The sequence below is a fragment of the Numida meleagris genome, chromosome 17, assembly GCF_002078875.1.
Source record: "Numida meleagris isolate 19003 breed g44 Domestic line chromosome 17, NumMel1.0, whole genome shotgun sequence".
Lineage (NCBI taxonomy): Eukaryota > Metazoa > Chordata > Aves > Galliformes > Numididae > Numida > Numida meleagris.
Window position 1 is genome coordinate 2962542 of NC_034425.1, and position 18262 is coordinate 2980803.

Here is an 18262-nt window from a genome sequence, read left to right on the forward strand (position 1 = left end):
ACTAATGGCAGTGCTTTAATACAGACTGCAGTGCCTGATGTCCTTAATGAATGATTTTATGCTATTCTTGGGAACGTTTATCTTCATTACTTTCAGTCACCTACCAAGGTCTGTTTAAAAATATACTCTTGAGAGAAATAACTGAATGTAATTCATGTTTGAGTATTACTGATTACAACAATAACAAATCTGAGTAGGCATTTGAACCAGGAGGCTGGTTTCTAAACTATCTGTGTCAGAATTATGTTGCTTCAGAAGCTAATATGGTTTCTAAGCTGATGCTTTTTCTTCTGTCTGCCAAGCGTATTGCAGCGTTTCCTCTTGTTTCATGTAATAGATGCCTCTTTATCCAGGAATGAGGCCTTTAAATTTGCGTGCTTGTTTTTAAGGTTGTGACTTCAACAGAAAACAGTACCATCAAAGATTTGTTCCGAAATCTCTACAACTTGTTAAGGCACAGGCACAGAATGAGCAGAGGGGGAACTAACAGCTAGCTTTCTCCCTTTATTCATTCTGCATGTGTGACTTCTGTTGAAACTTTCTGGATACAGAAGTGCATTGCTTTGTCTGCTTCTGCTGCCTTTGGTGCTTTTCACTGAGAGCAATGCAGAGATGTTGACAGTGAGAGAAGCTGAGTGGTGTCACGGAGCTTTGTGACTGTTCCTGGCCCTGAACCTGAAATCTCACTTTGCACAGTGCTTCTAACAGCACTTTTTTTTTTTTTTTTTTTGCTGGTCTGACAGAGCTTGTATCTTAGAGAAATTTTTGTTTGACACTTGGTTCTATTTCTCAGTCCTTCTTTATGAGGCTGCTGGTACGTTAAGCTGGAAACCTTGCAGTGTAGGGAACATCCCTTCTCTTAAGCACTATATGCCCTAAAGTTTTCAGTTCGCTTTTTCAGCTTATAGTGTCTACATACCTTTTTTTTTCTGTCTAATCTTACATTATTAGAAAGTATGTATGAAGCTCTCTATTTGGAGAGCTGGCTGAACTAGGAATTTCCTGGAGTTCCTGTGTATCTCAAGTGGTATGGAACATGCTCAAGAAGGAAAAAACATTTAGGCACTCAAAGGTGTATTGCTGCTTGAGGCTTTTTTCCAGCAAGCTTTGCAGTGTGGGTTTCTTGTTCAAGTATCCGTGGAAATCTGCAGTTTATTCAGTATTTGAAGCCAGCAGCACACAGGGGAAGAGGAGGCCACCAGGATGCTCCTGTGCCCAGAGACCTGGTTATTGCTGGGTCAGCTGGAGACAGCTGCTTCCACAAGACCAGGATAAAACTTAAATCCGTCCTTAGACCTTCACTTGACCTGCTTTGTTACTATCTCCCCTTTCACTATTTTCCCTGCCTACTTGAATTTATGTTTCTTGTTTATAAGTTTTCTTTTGAAAGAAGTGCTTATTTTCTCCATGCAACATACTTCACCTTCTGAGTTTTTCCTCTTCTTTGATATGATCCAAACCAGCTAGACATTTCTGTGTGTCAGGAAGATTGAAGTAGTGCTTTTTCTGCTTGATTTGCAAAACTTAGTCTTGCCTGACGCCATTGCACAGAAGTCTCAAAGAGGAATGAAGCTTTAGCAGAGCCTTATGAGCACTGAACAGCAATTCTTCATAGAATGTTTTTGAAAGTAGGAAAGGAATCAACCCAGAAGAGGAAGCAGCATTGCTTAGAGAGTGATACAACTGTTGGAGATTTAAAGTTGTGTCAAGACCGTGGCTCAGCAAACTTGGAGTTCGTTCCAGCTGGCTGGTGCAGCCAGCCACCATACAGCCAGGGAATGGGCTCCTTCACTGTGGGTTAGGCTATTAATTCCTGTGGTGGGCTGCTCGGAGTGCCAGCTGCCCTCAAGTCATGATGAAGTAAAGTAAGTAACTGCATCTAATGCTTTTTGGGAAGCGTAAGGCAGCCTCCTTCCTACTTGCCTGCCTTTTGGGAAGGCAGGCAGAAAGACCAGGCACCCCCAGGCATGAGGGGAAGGGCTGGTTCCCCGTAGATCCTTTCTTGGTGTCACTTTTACAAAATCCAGCCATTACGTACCTTGCAACTGGAAACATCAGTTCGTGCAGCCATGTAAATATCTGATAATCTCATCTGTAACTTCATTTCATGGCTTGCATGTTTCACTTCTATAATAGCTTGAATTGACTGCTGACAACTTAAATCCAGTTACAATCCAGTAGAGAAATGTCTAGTGCAGGAAAGATGCAGAACTAACAGTGTAATTCCATTCAAAATTTCAGAAGGATGTATACTCCAAGTGTCTGGTTTTCACGTGCTGCTTTTGAAGCCCTCAAAGGAAGAATAAGAAGTCTAATACAATACCTAGGAATGTGTTAAATAGGGAGAAAACAATATATAAAGAAGAAACAGAGGATTAAGCCTTAAGAGAAAACATTTCTTAAAATTGTTACTGTGTTCTTTGCTGTTTGTTGCTTTTTAATTTCCTCAAAGTCAAGTACTAGCTGCGTGTGTTTGTTTGTGGGATTTTCCAGTCATCTCCTCTATGAGTCACAAAAATCTTTAAGTGCCATAGACTGAACTGAGGCTGGGGCAGCTTGCTCTAGCTCTGCATGCACTTCTCTGTCCTGAAAGACAGCATGGGATGCTGCTGTATAAGCAATTCTATACTGTGAAGATTACTTGCTTATTAATGTTCTTTCTTTGCCATCTTTTTTTGAAGAAACAAAATCTTGCTCTTTTCCCTGTGCTTCCCAAGAAACACAGGAGTAGCCAATGTAGACACACTATGGTTGGAACTTTCAGAGTTGTTGGGAAAAACATCTTGCATTCGTTCTTAAAGAAAATCTGGATACGATGTCAATGCATATGTTGGCCTGGAACCCTGAATTTCACAGAGCCTGAGACTTCCTTGGGTTACTTTAAAATTAGTTGAAGAACGACTGAAGGCTTGTCTCAGAAGGCAACACTATGAACATATGCATTTCCAGTCATATGCTTTGGATTAAAAATATGTATGTAAGATACTTTAATTTTTGGTAGTTCATAAACACTGTGATATGCATGGAATTTCTTAGGAAAACAGACTGCTTACACTAATTGTAAAATCTGGATCAAAAACAAACAAAGCTGCAGATTCTCTCTTTTTTTTTTTTAATGTAGTAAATCTCTATTGTTTAAGGCAAAATAAGCTGGGAAAGTGGGGTATGCATTCTCTTCATTTATGGTCTGAGCAAGATGCTTAACTCTGAGGAAGCAGTAACAGTGACTGAAGGAGAACGCAGGAGAAACAAGGAGAGGTGTGTCGCTGTTTGGATGGGGCCTCTGCACTGTGCCAACCCTCAGCCTGCTGTGTTCTGTTCTTTGCAGTGATGTGAGACAGAGAATTCAACAGAAGATTGCTCAGGCGTTTGGTATCAGCTCTTCTTCCATGTACCTGACTAAGCCGACATTCTTCTCTAGAATAAACAGCACAGAAGCCAAGACAACACATGATGAATACTGGCACCCGCACGTTGACAAGGTAAGTAGGAGGCTTTAATGGGATGCAAATGTTCTGTGCTATTATTAGATCACTTTCAAGTTATTTTGCATTAAACAGTTAGTCATGTTTGAGAACTCGTGCTTGTAAAAATCCTTCAGACAAGGAACCTAAGGGAAAGATAAACAAATGTTAGAAACCAAGCCAAGACCGTTCTTCTGCAGTGGGGACATGGTACCCAATTAACAATTTTATGTTTTATTGTTGTTTTTTTTTTTTTAGAGTGGCAATACCGTGACTTTCTTTTGACAGTATAGCTTTCTGTTTCTAGGCTCGTAGCTTAATACTTCAGGTTTCTCAGTGGACTTGCATGGTTTACAGTTGATTTTTAAAAAGTTAAGAGAGAGAAAAAAGATATTTAAAAAGTTATTTGTGCTTTAAGCTGAATTCAGAGGCTCTGTTGCCTGGATTTTGTTTGTATTCTGTTTAAAATAAAATAGAAAAAATCATATCCTTCAGTTTTAAGAATCACCTAAGATGGAACCAAAGAGAACTTAGCCCATCAAAATCTAAGTTACACCTCTGTGCTAGAGTCTGGGTATGGGTAGGGTACCTTGAAGTCTATGACCTGAAACAGATGAAAAAACAAGTAGTGAAACATTCCTACCTTCCATACGTCCTCCTGATGAAGGACTTTAAAGGGAGCATGTCTGTTGTTGCTCACAACACTAGTACATGCTTTTGTACTCTTTTGTGACATTGGTGGCAGCAACTTAGCTTTAGAAAAAATGGTGACAGAGAAGCTGTGAGTGCCCCATCCCTGGAGGTGACCAAGGCCAGGTTGGATGGGCCCTGGGCAGCATGAGCTGGTGAGGGACAACCAGCCCATGGCAGGGGTTGGGTCTTTGTGGACTTTAATGTCCCTTCCAACCCAAGCCATTCTATGAATGATGATATCAAATGCAGGTGCTATTTGAAAGAAATGAGGCAAGGGGATTGTGCAGTCACTGGTGCAGCAAAGTGAAGACCAGCTTCTGGATGCTTTTTGTTTAAAAAGCTGTGACTTCTGCTTACCAGATCATGGCTTTCAGGAAAAATTATCGTATGTTGAATATATGTCTGCATGTAATTTTAACCTTCCGTAGATATACACAAATATATCTCTATATAGTATATGATATGTATATATGTTGTGTGTATATATACAACGTACATCTACATTGTGTGTTTAGAAAGAGGTTAAAAAAAATAAATGTAGCTGGTCAGGCTGTATGGCATTTAGAATTCAAAGCTGTGCAGGAGACTGTATTCAAACAGGTAGGTCAGTGGGTCAGAAAATATTTCAGAGAAGGCTAAATGGGATAGACAAGTTGTGTAGTTTCGCAGTGTGCTTTCGGTGCAATCAGCCTGCCTGGTGTTTTGATTTTTGCAGCCAAGAAAACAAGCTGAGCTGTGCTCTTGGAGCACACGAGCACATTTTACCTTTTTCTCTGAGCTGCTGAGTATACTGCAATTACACTTCTTGATCTCAATATCCTTGGTTTAAAGATTTTAAGTGTATAATGGAACAACACAGTTCTATTATGTCTGTATGAGGCTTTGGTTTTTTTCCCCTAAAATTCATATGGTTTTTAGTTACACGGGAATGGAAACCCTTAAATCACCCGAATGAATCATTTAATCTTGTTGACTTTATGAGCAAGGTAAATCAAATAGAGTGTTGGCTTAAGATGTGGAGCTTCGTCTTGGATGGAATTTGTTTGGAGCCAAACCTTTCAGACGTCAAATATCTGATTTATAATGGAATTGCTGTTGCATGCTCAACCCTGACAGCACAATAGTCTTATAATGTTCTCTAAGAGATGTGGAACTAGATGAATTCTGCAGTCCCATGGGCAAGGATCCTGTCATCCTTCACAGGCTTGTCAGGCACTATCATAAAATCAGTCTTATTTTATTTTTCCTTGGATTTCTTCTATCAAAAAAAGCTATTCCAGGACTTCAGTGCATATTTCTGCTAATTTTTAGCCTAAACTTCTATATGATCAGTTCATACCTATTTTGGTTTGTATGGACCCCCTGAATCACTCTTGTTCCCCCCACCCCCTTCTCCCAGTTCCACCTCCCATCCCTGTGTAGGCAGCAATCACAGCCTTTTCAGCCTTTCTTCCCCAAGTTAAACAAGCCAAACCTTACACTAACTGGAGTTCTTGTCACCGAAGCAACGGCGGTTAAAACAGTTTTGCAAATCTGGTTGTGGGGGTAGGGCTGTAGAACGGCTGTTCCAAGGTGCTGCAGTGGCACATTTACTGCTTTATATTGCTAACAAGGTTTGGGTAAATACGGGGACAAGAGGATCACCAAAACGTTCTTCATTCTTGTGACTTGGACTGTTTATTGCTGGATTTGGCACTTTTCTTTAAGCCGTTATGGTCAAAACAACAAAATGAGTAAGAATGAACATGTCTTCCAATGCCATCTGTCGCTATGTTCTCTGTAGCATTGCCCTTACAGAATAATCTGTACAGCTGATGTTGAGCCAAAATATAACTGGCAGTAATGAATGTAACTTAAAAAAAAAATGAAAATATTTAGAGAACTTCTAAGTCTAGAGGTAGCACCTACCTCTAACAGTCACCAGGTCAGACAAAACACTGCTGCTGATCTGTATTTATACAGTACTGCTGCACTGTGCATTCCCCTGTTTGATGGTGTCATGCCGAACTTAACTGAGTTGTGAGACACTGTGAAGAAACTTGAGAATACAGCTGTTAACTTTTAAGCATCTTTTAAATTGTAGATGACATAGATATGAAAAGGAAATGCTTTCAGGAGCCAGCTAAACTCAGTGTTAAATACTTAATGTGCAGAGAGAAGCTACTAATATATAGTATTTCTCTTCCCTACTTTCAACCTGTGTAGTGAACAAAATATGTAAATAATACTTTAACAGGAATGAAAATCATTGTTATACTTAGAAGTGGGTTTGTGGTCTGGAGGCTGAGAGGAAGCAGAGACTTTGAAAGCTATGTTTGAAGGTTTTAAAACAAAACCTGGAGGAACATCTGCTCCTTTCCATGCAACAAATGTGTATTTATTTGGAAAGTCAATGACTGACTGTTACCATGAAGCACCTGAACAATAGCTGATGAAAGGGAGAGTAAAAGGTGAGGGTTCCAGGAACCTCTAACTGATGAGCCAGGATGAAGGATTGATTATGTTTTTGGGCATCATCATCAGCGTTAAGGTGAAATTTTATCATGAAATAGTACAAAGAGATCTGAGCCTTTCTGTATGTTTGATGTGATGAACAGGCGTAACTTCTGACACCACATTTTTTTCTGGCCGTTCAATAATTGTGGTGGGGATGGGCTGATGGCTGGATGAACGATCTTAGTGGTCTTTCCAGCCTTAAGGATTCTATGATTCTATACGTAGGACGACAGAGATCAACAGGAGCATTTCTTTAGTTATGGAAACTCCGTGGCTAGAAGTAATAAAGGTAAAACACCAGTCTATTATATCTATACAGTGTTCGTACAAACATAACCGATAATGCTGACTCACTCCTAGGTGACTTACGGCTCTTTTGACTATACTTCTCTGCTCTACCTCTCTGACTACGCTGAAGATTTTGGTGGTGGTCGGTTTGTGTTTATGGATGCGGGATCCAACAAGACAGTAGAGCCCCAAGCAGGTAAGAGTCTTGGCTTGCCTGCATTGAGGCCGGCTGCGCTGTGCCCATTGTTAACTGGCAGGGCTGGCTGGTACAGTGGGACTTCACATTTTGTGTCAGCAGAAATGATGGAAGGATGCAGTTTACTTCTTTTTTGTGTGCGTGTTTTGAGATTGATTAGGTAAAAAGTAAAGGTTAGAAATGTTAAGAAGAAATAGTTTGAAATACCTGGAGTAAATCTGTACAAAGTGACTTCCTTGAAAGCTGTAACATTTAGAACTATAATCCAGCTGTGGCAGCTTAGCGGGTTACAATGCATCGAGAGCAAAGAGAACTCTGTGAACATCCTTACACTACAGCAAATCCACAATGAGGCAATTTATTTTGCATCTTGTGGCCTGAAATTCCATTGCTGTTCGAAGTGGGGCCCGGTGCTCTGTAATTACTATGGTCTGGGTGTGAAGATGATGAATTACCACAGCGCTGCTGGTGTGCAGTACCATGAGGAGCCGTGGTAACTTGATTATAAGTCCATTCATGTTTTCAATAGATGTGATAAAAATGAGCGTTCTGGTGGCTGTCAGTTATACCTAAAAAAGCCTTTCCTTCAGGATAGCTTAACATTTTTCCAGTAGGTGGATTATTTGAAATTAGAATTACTTTGGGCAATATGCGTAGGAAGAAAATGCTCAGTCTCGACTCATCTGTCTGGCAGGCGAGCAGGGAGCTTACAGCAGTGTTCCTTACTGCTTTATAATGCAAGGCCAGGCACATTTTTGCAGGAAAAAAAAAAAAATCAAGGACAGCTTTTTATTCCTACTGTGTTCAGTCTTAATTATAGGAGGGAAAAAAAGGGAGACTTTCTCATTTAAAGACAGCATCAGTTATTGTTTTCTGACAGGTGTTACCCAAGGAGATCTTACCATGGCTGCCTATAAGTGGATGTGGGTCTGCAGTGGGTTTTTCTGGTTTTTGTGTGTTTTTTTTTTTTAATTATTTATGACCCATAGGACACACAGACAAAATGATCCACTCAGCAGCTGTGACTCTGGCTTAGATAACCTCCGAGATTGTCTCTGGGTTTGGTATCAGTAGTTACATGTTTGATTATTTTGGTATCTCTGGTAGAAAATAAATGCTCAGCTGGAAGTGTTACCATTTGCAAAATGCTGCCATTGGTATTTTGAAAGGGAGCAAGTTAAACTGGGTCATTTGCAGGTACAATTCTAAGCTGAATGTGTTGGTTTTAGAACTGAATGCTGAGTGGCTGGGAGCGCTGCCGTCTCCTCGCGCAGCACTGGGGCAGTCAGTCCAATCGCTGTATGCAGCGTTCCCCGACTTAATTTCAAAGTCTGCAACTGTGAAATTGCATCCGTTCAGCTCCATCCACCTCGTTTTCCAGCTCTGCTGCAAGGTGTTTGCTCTTTGTCATTCCTGGCTAGGAAGGGGGAGCAGATGATGAGGCTGAGGTGTGGAGAGATTTTTAACAGCACCTGATTGTGCAAGTTCCCTTCCACTGGTTTTTGTATTACCAGTATGTGTGAAATGCAACTGGCTAAACACACCGTTTAAAATAAAAGAATGCTGAGCCTGGGGAGAACAGTCTCATTTGAGAGCTGAGATGTGCTACATGTGCAGCGCAGAAAATGAGGTTCAGGGCCAGGCACACCTCTCTTCCACACTCCTTTGTGTAAGCACAGTTGCCAGGGCTCCCATGACAGCGTCACTGCCTGTGGTGCTATCTAAAGAATTACCAAAGTCTTGTGAGAGACAGAGAAAAGGTTTAGAGGTAAAGCACAACATGATGGCAATTTTGCTTCATTTTCCTCTTGCTGATAAAAATGCAGCTTGTGAAAGAATGAGAACTAGAGAACGGCCCCAGGGTGTTTTCTGTTGCTGGTACAAGTTGATCTATTTTTCATGTTCGGAATGTTCTTTCTCCATGTTTTGTTTTTTTTTTTCTTTTTCCCTTTTTCTTTCATTTTCTTTTCTTTTTTTTGTTTTATGCTTTTCATCCTTTGCTTTTCTTACCACTCCAGCTTTTTAACCAACGTGTCAGTAACCTTTTATGCTTCTTGCTAAGGATGATTTGGGCTTCTTTAGAGATGACTGTTGTGATCAATAGAACGTGGCAGCCAGTTTACCTTCTCTATAATAGTAATACCATTTACATTCTGAAATCTGTCCTTTCTTGTTCCAAAGTTAGTCTGCATTTTGGGAATCTGGTGTTCTGTGCTAAAATGAGCACATTCCTTTTTCTGTAAGCAGTAATTTATTAAAGTGCCAGATTCTGCAGCAAAGAACAGAAGGGCATTATACGGATGCAGCAGAGCAGGGAAGCAGTCATCGGAAATACAAAAAATGCAATTAAAAAAACCCTACATTTTGGGACTCCCTCCTTGTGGAGCCTTGTTTGAAAATACTTAACATGTCTGTGGCTTGTGTAAGAAGTGCACAAGTCCTGTTTGCACATATTCACATGTGCGAGGATGATCTTAAGACTGTCGTGTGCACCATGTTCTGTAATATTGGTTTGTTTAATAGTCACTAAATCACCTAGTTCTAGGAGAGTATTGCAGTTTATTAGAAGGCTCGTGAGGATTTTTTTTTCCTTTAGATGGACACGGACGAGCCACCACGTGCTAACTCACAGGTACGGGCTTTGGCTAATCCATCAACAGAAGTTGATGGGTTAAGGACACAGCTTTGCAGCCTGTCAGGGCACGAGGAAGTGTGCATGTGTGCCTGTGTGTGTCTTCTGACTTCAGCTGGGACCGCTGTCTGCTGCAATAAACTCACTGTACCGAGAGTAAGAGAATACTCAGCTCCAAGTAAAATGTTGTTTTGAAAGGAGAAGTGTTTTTGGATAAAGAAACAGTTCTGAAGTCGTGTATTTTGCTTTTAAACACCCCTGCATATTGTATTTCCAAAATCAGTGCATTGGCTTTTTTAAAAAATTGTTTTTTATATAAAAGCAGATGGAAAAGTCACAATCACTTCTTTGTTTGTGAGCTCGTGGAAGAAAATAACTGGAGACGCAAAGGGAATTATGTCCATTGGACAGTGTGAAATGTGACTTTCCTGTTTCGTTTGTGAGTATCAAGCTCAGCGTATTTTCAGAGTTGTCAGAGAGAAGTGTGTGTTTCTGGAAGTGCAGAAACATTTGAGATGAAGGTATGACCTATTTGGGAACTTGTGACATTAGATTATTCTTAGAATGGAAAAAAACCATGCACTCAAAGCCTGATTGATCAGTTCTTCTGCTCGGGTAAGGAGAAGCAGGCATCCTAGAGTGCATACCTGGTGTTCTCCCAGTGTAGGAATGGGAGTGTGCAGTTTGTCTGTGTGTGCGTTTACTGAGGTAAGTGCAGCTGTATTGCAGTGGTTAGATATCATATGATTGTCAGATCCCATAATCACAGGAATAATTGCAGTACTCCAAGCTAAGTGGTGCAAATTTGTCATTCATTTTTTACTGTGCTCTTCAAAAAAAAAGAATAAGCAGCATGGAGCAATTCACTGTTAAATGCTGTGGGAATGCTGCACAACGACAGAGCACAGTGACACAAGAGAACACAATACTTCCAGATTCAGAGGTCCTGCAGTGTTGTTAACACAAGGTGTGAAAGCTGTCTTTAAAGCTTATATTTAGTATATTTAGTGATTCTGTTTGTGTCATGGAATACCTGATTTTTCACTGATTGTAGGTGCTCTTTCTCCCCATTTAATCTGGATGATGCTGATTTAATATAGATGAAGATAATCTTCTGACATTCCTAGCTTTAGTTTCCTTTCAATCAGCAAAACTGGGTCACATCTTGATGATAAATCGCTACCAGCTGAAAGCTGAGAAACAATTTAAAACCAAAACAAAAATACCATGTGAGGAGCTGTCAGCCCTGGGGAGGGGGAGGCAGTGCAGGCATTAGCAGCTGCAGGGATAACCAGCTGTGCAAGGTTTGCAGGTTGAAGGAGGGGTGGCAGTTCGTAGTGGTTTGCTCTACCAGTCATGCACTGCACTTGAACTGGTAAGATGATTACAGAGAGAGTAGAAAAATGAGGACCTGTTGTAATTGTGAAAGAAGTATATTGTAACCAGCACACACAGGAGCTCCATAGCTCCTCATAGAGTAATAAAGGTTGGAAGGAGCACTAAGATAGTCTAGTCCAGCCATCAGCCCATGTCTGTGACCACTGTAGATCACGTCCTCATTTGTATGTACAGCCTGGAAGGTTTCCTTTTGCTTTCTCTTCTGTTGTCCAGGGAGGGTTAACTTCCAGACTCAGTTTTTGTGTTCCAGCCATGCTTGGTGATAGGTTTCTGATGTCATTTAAAAAAAAAAATACATCTTTTAATTGGACCCATAAATCAACAGTACCTGGGATGTTCAGCTCAGAACTGCACTTCGCATGCTGCTTCACACCTACTACAATATCTACTTGAGGGCATCTGTTACTGAGGGCTGCAATGGCCATTTTAAAGTAGCTGGACCACTGAAAGGGCTGAGGAGTGCTAGTGAGATGAGGGAGAGCCAAACATGTCTTGTGTTAGTGCTTTATGCAGCATTGCAGAGCACTGTCAGTTGGGAGAATTGGCTGTATGTAATGCTTTGTTATAAATGAGCACATGGAGTGTGCACCTTATTGCTTTTCATTCTTCTCTGCGTTTCTACCGGGCTCTGGTTTTGTGTAAGGTGGATGCAAGCTGATGTTTTAGAAACTCAATTTGATGCTGCTGAACAAATACACAGTGAAGCTGAAGGCATGAAGAGGGAGCAGAGGAAAACTGAACAGTTACTTTATGAAATTTGGGTCAAGTAATAGGTGAAGTACAACAAAAGACAAAATAAACCCTTGGTTTAGCTGTGTTATGCTGTGTCAGTAGTGATGCTTCGATTCTTGGTTCCTAAGCTTTGAGCATTTTTATGTCGCACACCACAGGTACTGTCATGAGCTCCTTTTTTTTTTTGAAGGGCATTTCTTGAAATGAGCAGAAGTTACCCGTGTGTTTATGTTTTAGTGATATGCTAAATCTGTTATGAAATACTCCTCTATCAGGAGTCCAAAATCTGGAAATCTGGCATCTGTGATTAGACCTCAGCTCTGCCACACATGGTGTGTTTAGCAAAGTCAGGAACAAGAAAATAGATGATCCAGGGGTATTTCACATGATCAAAATCGCAACGTGTTATTCTTAGAGGGCTTCTCTTGGTGAGAGCTTTTCATAGGAATCCAGTTTGGAAACCTTCTGCAACTTTGTGGAGTTGCAAAATGGGAGAACAGAGCACTTCTGGAGCATGGGTTGGTGAGGCTGAGTACTGAAGGGAAAACATGGGAGGCAGCAGAGGTCTCCCATGCCCTTTTCTCTTATATGCAGGAAGAAGGAGTGGGACCAAAAGGCGTGGGTGGCACTCTGCAGGGGAGATGAGGGGAAAGCGCAGTTCTGCACTTTTTATTTCTAAATACTAGATTGTCACACTCTTATCCATAATGTATGGAGCAGAAAGTCCTGTTATTTTGAGCAACCAACTGTGCTGGTAGCAATGAGGCAGGCAGGGGTTCTGTTGAAATCTAAAAATGCACGTGTATTTTTTTTTTTAGTAGGAAATAATTAAGTTGTCCGTTTACTTTCTTTAAAAACTGTAATCTGTAAGTTTTCAGTCCAGCTGATTTTCGATTTAAAGTAGAAGCAATTACTTTTAAAAGTATTAATAATACTTAAGCAAATAACAAGTGAGCTATTAGTGTTGGCCATGTTAATCATTAATTTTATTCGTAACAGGAAGTAATTTCCCAGATATTTTTAGTAAATAGAGAAAAGTTTGCAGCCAGATTTCATTAGGTACCCACTTTGATTTATTTTTGGGCCATAATTGCCTTTGCTTGACACATCCTTCACCTGTGTGTGTGGGGAGATTGTTTTGAGGAGCTTGTGCCCTCTCTTCTCCTATAAAGGTTGGGAAAACATGCAGACTCAGGTCTCGCTTCAAGAACAGCCAATATAAACTTGATTTATATCTGGGATGAAATCCAGATCAGCAGTGTGATCGTGTGCAGGTAGGTAGGATGCACACACCAGCTGCTCTGTCATCTTTCTGGTAGCGAAGGCACTGCCTTCAGAATGGCTTCCCCCTTTAATGCAGGAGAGAGAGCGCTGCCAAATGCCAATAACTTTTATAGTGTGATTACAGAAAGTGTCAGTTTTCTTGCCTAGTGATACAGTGTTTGGGGAGGGGGAAGGCTTTACATGAGAATGAATTAGCAATTAATCCTAAGAACATGATTGTTTGTGCAGTTTCCCAGGCAGTGCTTCTGTCTTGGTGTCATTCAGCAGACGAAACACTGTTTTCTTTCGCCCGTAACATTTAGAGCTGGTAAATGCCAAGCAGACAGTCAAAGCTGTCAGTGCATGGGATGAAAGATGCTGAGCAGATCCGTAGTGCCAAATAAACTCTTCCTGCTTCCTGTTAATCTGACAGAGGAGTTGCTCCGTTTCCTTCTGAGCAGCAGCTCAGTCCCTCCAGTGACCCTGCCTGCTGCTCAGGATGATGCCTGGAGGTGAGACCTCTTGCATTCCCCTCCCCCTGTCCTCCCCTGGTGTCCAGCCCTGGTTCTTGCCGGCCAAAGGAGGATGGTTAGGGCTCAGTTAGGCACTCCCCTACTTGCTTGCATGAGTGAGTGTTGGTCAAGGCAATTGTAACACGTGATTTGCAGCTTCTGCTTGATATTTGTGTGAGCCAAGGAATTTACAAGGAAGTTTGGCAGTGAGTTAAACTAAAAGGGCCAAAAGGATGCTGCCAAGAAAGCAAAAGCTGTGGAGTCATGTGAAAGGTGGGAGCTTGAAGGGGTCGGAACCCAGTAGCAATGTGGGCTTGTTGCAAACAGGGAATTTCAGAAAGTGATGGCCAACGCTGATATCAATGTGAATGGCCTATTCCATGTAAAATCAGGGTAACTGAAGTCAGAAGGGATTTCTGGAGATCATCTAGTCACAGCTTCCTGATTGAGAACTGATCACAGGAGACGCAAAATGTGTGTATCTGAGACACGTGCTCAGGAAGTTTCCTATCTAAATGTGTGCTGATCTATTAATGTTTACTATTAATGCTGTACTTGCATGTGCTGATGGTACAACCCTGAGCAGCCTGATGCAACTTGGACATAATTTAGAAGTTAGCCCTGATTTTAGAAAGGAGATGGGTAAGATGTCCTCCCAAGGTCTCTTCTAACCAAAATTAAGTAGTGAATCTAAATTCTATATGCAGTGAATCTGTGATGAGAAGGGTAATAATGTTGTAGTATGTGTGTTTTTTTTCTTCTGAGCATTGTGATATCTTGAGATTTCTGTGGTTGGTAAAGTCCTTTTATTCTCTATATCGTGTTATAATTGAGCCTTACATACCTTTCTATTTGTTCTCTTGCCAGAATAGATACAGGCAACAGAAGATATAATACTTGTTAAGCAGCAACGTGCTAACTGCAAAATACTGTACTGGTGTTTACTAATTAATTTGCACGGTAACCTAGTTAGTATATGTCATATTATCTTCATTTTAGGGACAAAGAAACAAATGAGAAATGATTTTGGTCAGAGCTGCACTGCAAGTCCAGGGCATAGTTGTCAATGAAATTTTTCTTTTGTATATTCTTCCAGTCTATATTGCCTCCCAGCACTGAGGCTAGGTAGAAAACTGTAGGCAGTTTGCTTACAAAAATGCAATTGAATGTTGAGATTCAGCAAAGATAACATCTCCAGAGACCAATTCTTATGGGAATACTGTGAGATATGGCTGAATGCCTAACTAAATGGGGCATCATTGCTGCATAGTGAGATATGCCTTGGTTTTTGCTGCTGATTAAGTGTTTTTCATGAATAGCGTTACTTTATCAAAATTAGAGTCATAGGCAGCTCATAGCTGTAGATCTTGTGGCTGGTGCTTATATGTCTTTATATATAATGATTCCTGTGGATCAGTGAAAAAATTGGTTCTCAAAAAACGCAGGAGAGCAAGGGGCTACCTCTGATGCAATTAAGGCCTTTCTCCCTTTCCACTTTTTCACATCGTATGCCTTGCTCAGCCTGATGGTGTTTGAGAGCTCGACTTGTGTCAGTGACACAGAATACCAGGGCTCAGTTTTGATGGATGCTGTCTTGCTGAGCTTGTTAGCAATTCCTTGTCTTGGACCAGTGTGAGAAGCTAGTTATTTAAATGAGTTTGCATGTGGGTTTTCTTTTAACCCTGGTACAACTCACCTTTTGGTTACTTTCTCAAATTTTTACAAGCTTCTGTGGATAATTGAGGACCACGTTTTTAAGGAACCACAAAGCAGCTGTGGCTGAAACCAGGACAGAAGCAGAGCTGGAGCAGAGTCTGTGAGCTGGGAGGGGGAGCAGCTGCACCACAATAACACCTTATCCAGTCTGCCAGGAACAGAAGCTCATCAGCTAAGCTTTTGTTGTAACAAACTCCATTGTGAAAACACACTTTCTAGGAAAACTGGAAGGGATGAAAATACAGGTTGGAGATACAGGCATTCTTAGATCAAAGGCAAGGCCCAATTGATTCCTTCTGTTCCTATACAGATTTGCAGGCTGTGGGCAAGCTAATTATTTAGAAACATGCTCCTGTATGTATTCAGACTACCATGAATCTTTTTTCTTTGGTTTTTTTTTTTTTTTTTTGCTGTTATACTAAGAAAAGTGAGAACGAGTGCATTTGTGGAGGGCAGTGTTGAGTACTCCCATATTGCAGTAAGAAAGTTCTGCTCTTTCATGGAGCTAGGCTGGAGTACAGCTCACTCTGGAACCACTGCGCAACCTGATGGGAATCCTGAAGCCATTTGGGAGCAGCTGTAAAGGAGTGTTTGTGGACAGAAAAAAAGAAAAAGGCCATTGATGGAAGGGTCTTCAAAATGTCAGTATTTTTATCTAATACAGGAGCTGTATGTCCAAGTGCTATAAGCACTAAATACTCGGATGTGCTGCCCTAATTGCTGTGGTATGCCTTGTCTGATTCAGTTCCTCTGGAACTGCAAGTGGAGGTGAGGAGACAGAGTGGAGGTGGGGGGCAGCCCGCAGCACTTCTTCAATCTTGTGGATCTAAACTCTTCCTGAGGCTGAGGTGCTGGTTAAAGTGTGAAGCTAAACAGGCAGTGGAGTTTTTGGCATCTTGCAGTGACTGGGGAAAACATGAGTCAAATGTTTATGTTCAGGATGAAATGCTTCTCAGATTTGATTTATCTCAGAGGCAAAAACAAAAACACAAACCTGTTATCGCTCTTGGTATTGCTTCTAACCCAAGGACACTTCATAGAATCATAGAATCATAGAATTAGCTAGGTTGGAAAAGACCTACAAGATCACCTAGTCCAACCATCCACCTACCACCAATAACCCCACTAAACCATGTCTCCCAATGCTATATCTAAACGTTTCTTGAACACCTCCAGGGATGGTGACTCAACCACCTCCCTGGGCAGCCCGTTCCAGCGCCTGACCACTCTTTCAGAAAAGTAGTATTTCCTAATGTCCAGCCTAAATCTCCCCTGGCACAACTTGAGGCCATTCCCCCTCGTCCTGTCACTAGTTACAAGAGAGAAGAGGCTGGCCCCCAGCTCACTACAACCTCCCTTCAGGAGTTATAGAGAGCAATGAGGTCTCCCCTGAGCCTCCTCTTCTCCAGACTGAACAATCTCACTTTCCTCAGCTGCTCCTCATAAGGCCTGTGCTCCAGACCCCTCCCCAGCTTCGTCGCCCTCCTCTGAACACGCTCCAGGGCCTCAATGTCTTTCTTGCAGTGAGGGGCCCAAAACTGGACACAGTACTCGAGGTGGGGCCTCACTTGGGCTGAGTACTTCCCTTCCAATCTTCATCTTTCAGGACCTGGCTCAGAGACTGGTGTCTCCGAGAGCTTAGAAGCACAGACCTTAAGAGGAGAGGTGCTCCCTCTCCTGTTTTTTTTTCACTCCCCAGAAGTTCATCCCTTAGGAACCAGGGATAACTTTGTTTCTCTTTGTTAGTTAGAAAACACCATGCTATAAAGCTGCATTGAGTAGTAGCTTGTGATCTCAGGAAAGCTTACAGTTGAACAGCAAGCATTCATAAATCAAACCAAACTTTCTCTGGCAGGAAGTAATAGTCAAGGTTCTGTTACTGGAGCTCAAAAACATGGTGGAAGGAGATCTTCACAGCCAGGTCAGGAGGAGAGAGGAAATAAAAATAAAAATAAAAATCTGTTGTCTTTCCTTTTCTCAAATAAGGAAAGAAAAGGACAAAGGAAGGAGGATTTGATTGTTATGTGGTTTATCCTGAGTTTTTGTCACTCCAAAATGTTTAATCGGGAAATGGAGTGTATATGCACTTCTTTGCTTTGCAGTGCATCGTTGCATAACCTTTCTTTAACATCTGTAACACGATGCTGATCTCTTATGAAGCTCAGCATTCACTCTGTCACTTTTTGATAGTGTGGAGAGCTTAGTGGAACTGCCTTGGGCATGCCTTCCTCTCACAGTGACAGAAATCCTAGCACAGCCACATGACTTGTGTCAGCATGTGATGCTTTTTTTGTTTGTTAATACAAAATTTGGGATTTAAAACCTCAAACTCCAAATTGATCAAAAATTGCTAGAACAAGGACAACGTGTCTAGGACACACTTCTCTAGGCAGCTTGCGTAGTTCTCACCCAGTTGCTTTCTTCTAGTGATTTAAATGTTTTCCAGATGCTGTGTGTTGAAGCAAGATCATGAAGTGTCTAGTCTCAGTGTGCTTGAAAGGCCAATCATTAGAGGTGTGCCATTACAGAACAGCATGACTTTATCTTGCATCTCTCCCCACATGTCCTGGATAATGATGCTACCCTATATCCCTTAAAAGTTTTATCAGATGTGATGAGAATTCATGTTCTTTGCTTTGAACAGTTATACTGTGAAGAATGGGTACTGTGGAGAGACTGTGCTTTCATATAAAAATTTTGTGACGGAAATGATTTTAAAAGAGATTTTTCCCAGTTGAGGAAAAAGTATCTTCAGAAACAGCCTGCAAACTTGTTTGGTGACACGGAGACCCTAGCAGGCAGGTATGGGACCAGATGCACGAGAAACTATAAAATACCGTATATCTGAAGACATATATTTATTAAAGAAGAA

General features: G+C 41.3%; 1 protein-coding gene across 1 annotated transcript in view; it reads left to right on the forward strand.

Moving 5' to 3' along the window:
- OGFOD3 (2-oxoglutarate and iron dependent oxygenase domain containing 3) overlaps positions 1-18262 on the forward strand; it is a 36974-nt gene that overhangs the window by 14410 nt on the left and 4302 nt on the right. The window contains exons 7-8 of the mRNA XM_021414564.1: positions 3329-3482; positions 7014-7137. Coding sequence (XP_021270239.1) covers positions 3329-3482; positions 7014-7137 — 278 coding nt within the window. The remainder of the gene's footprint in view (positions 1-3328; positions 3483-7013; positions 7138-18262) is intronic.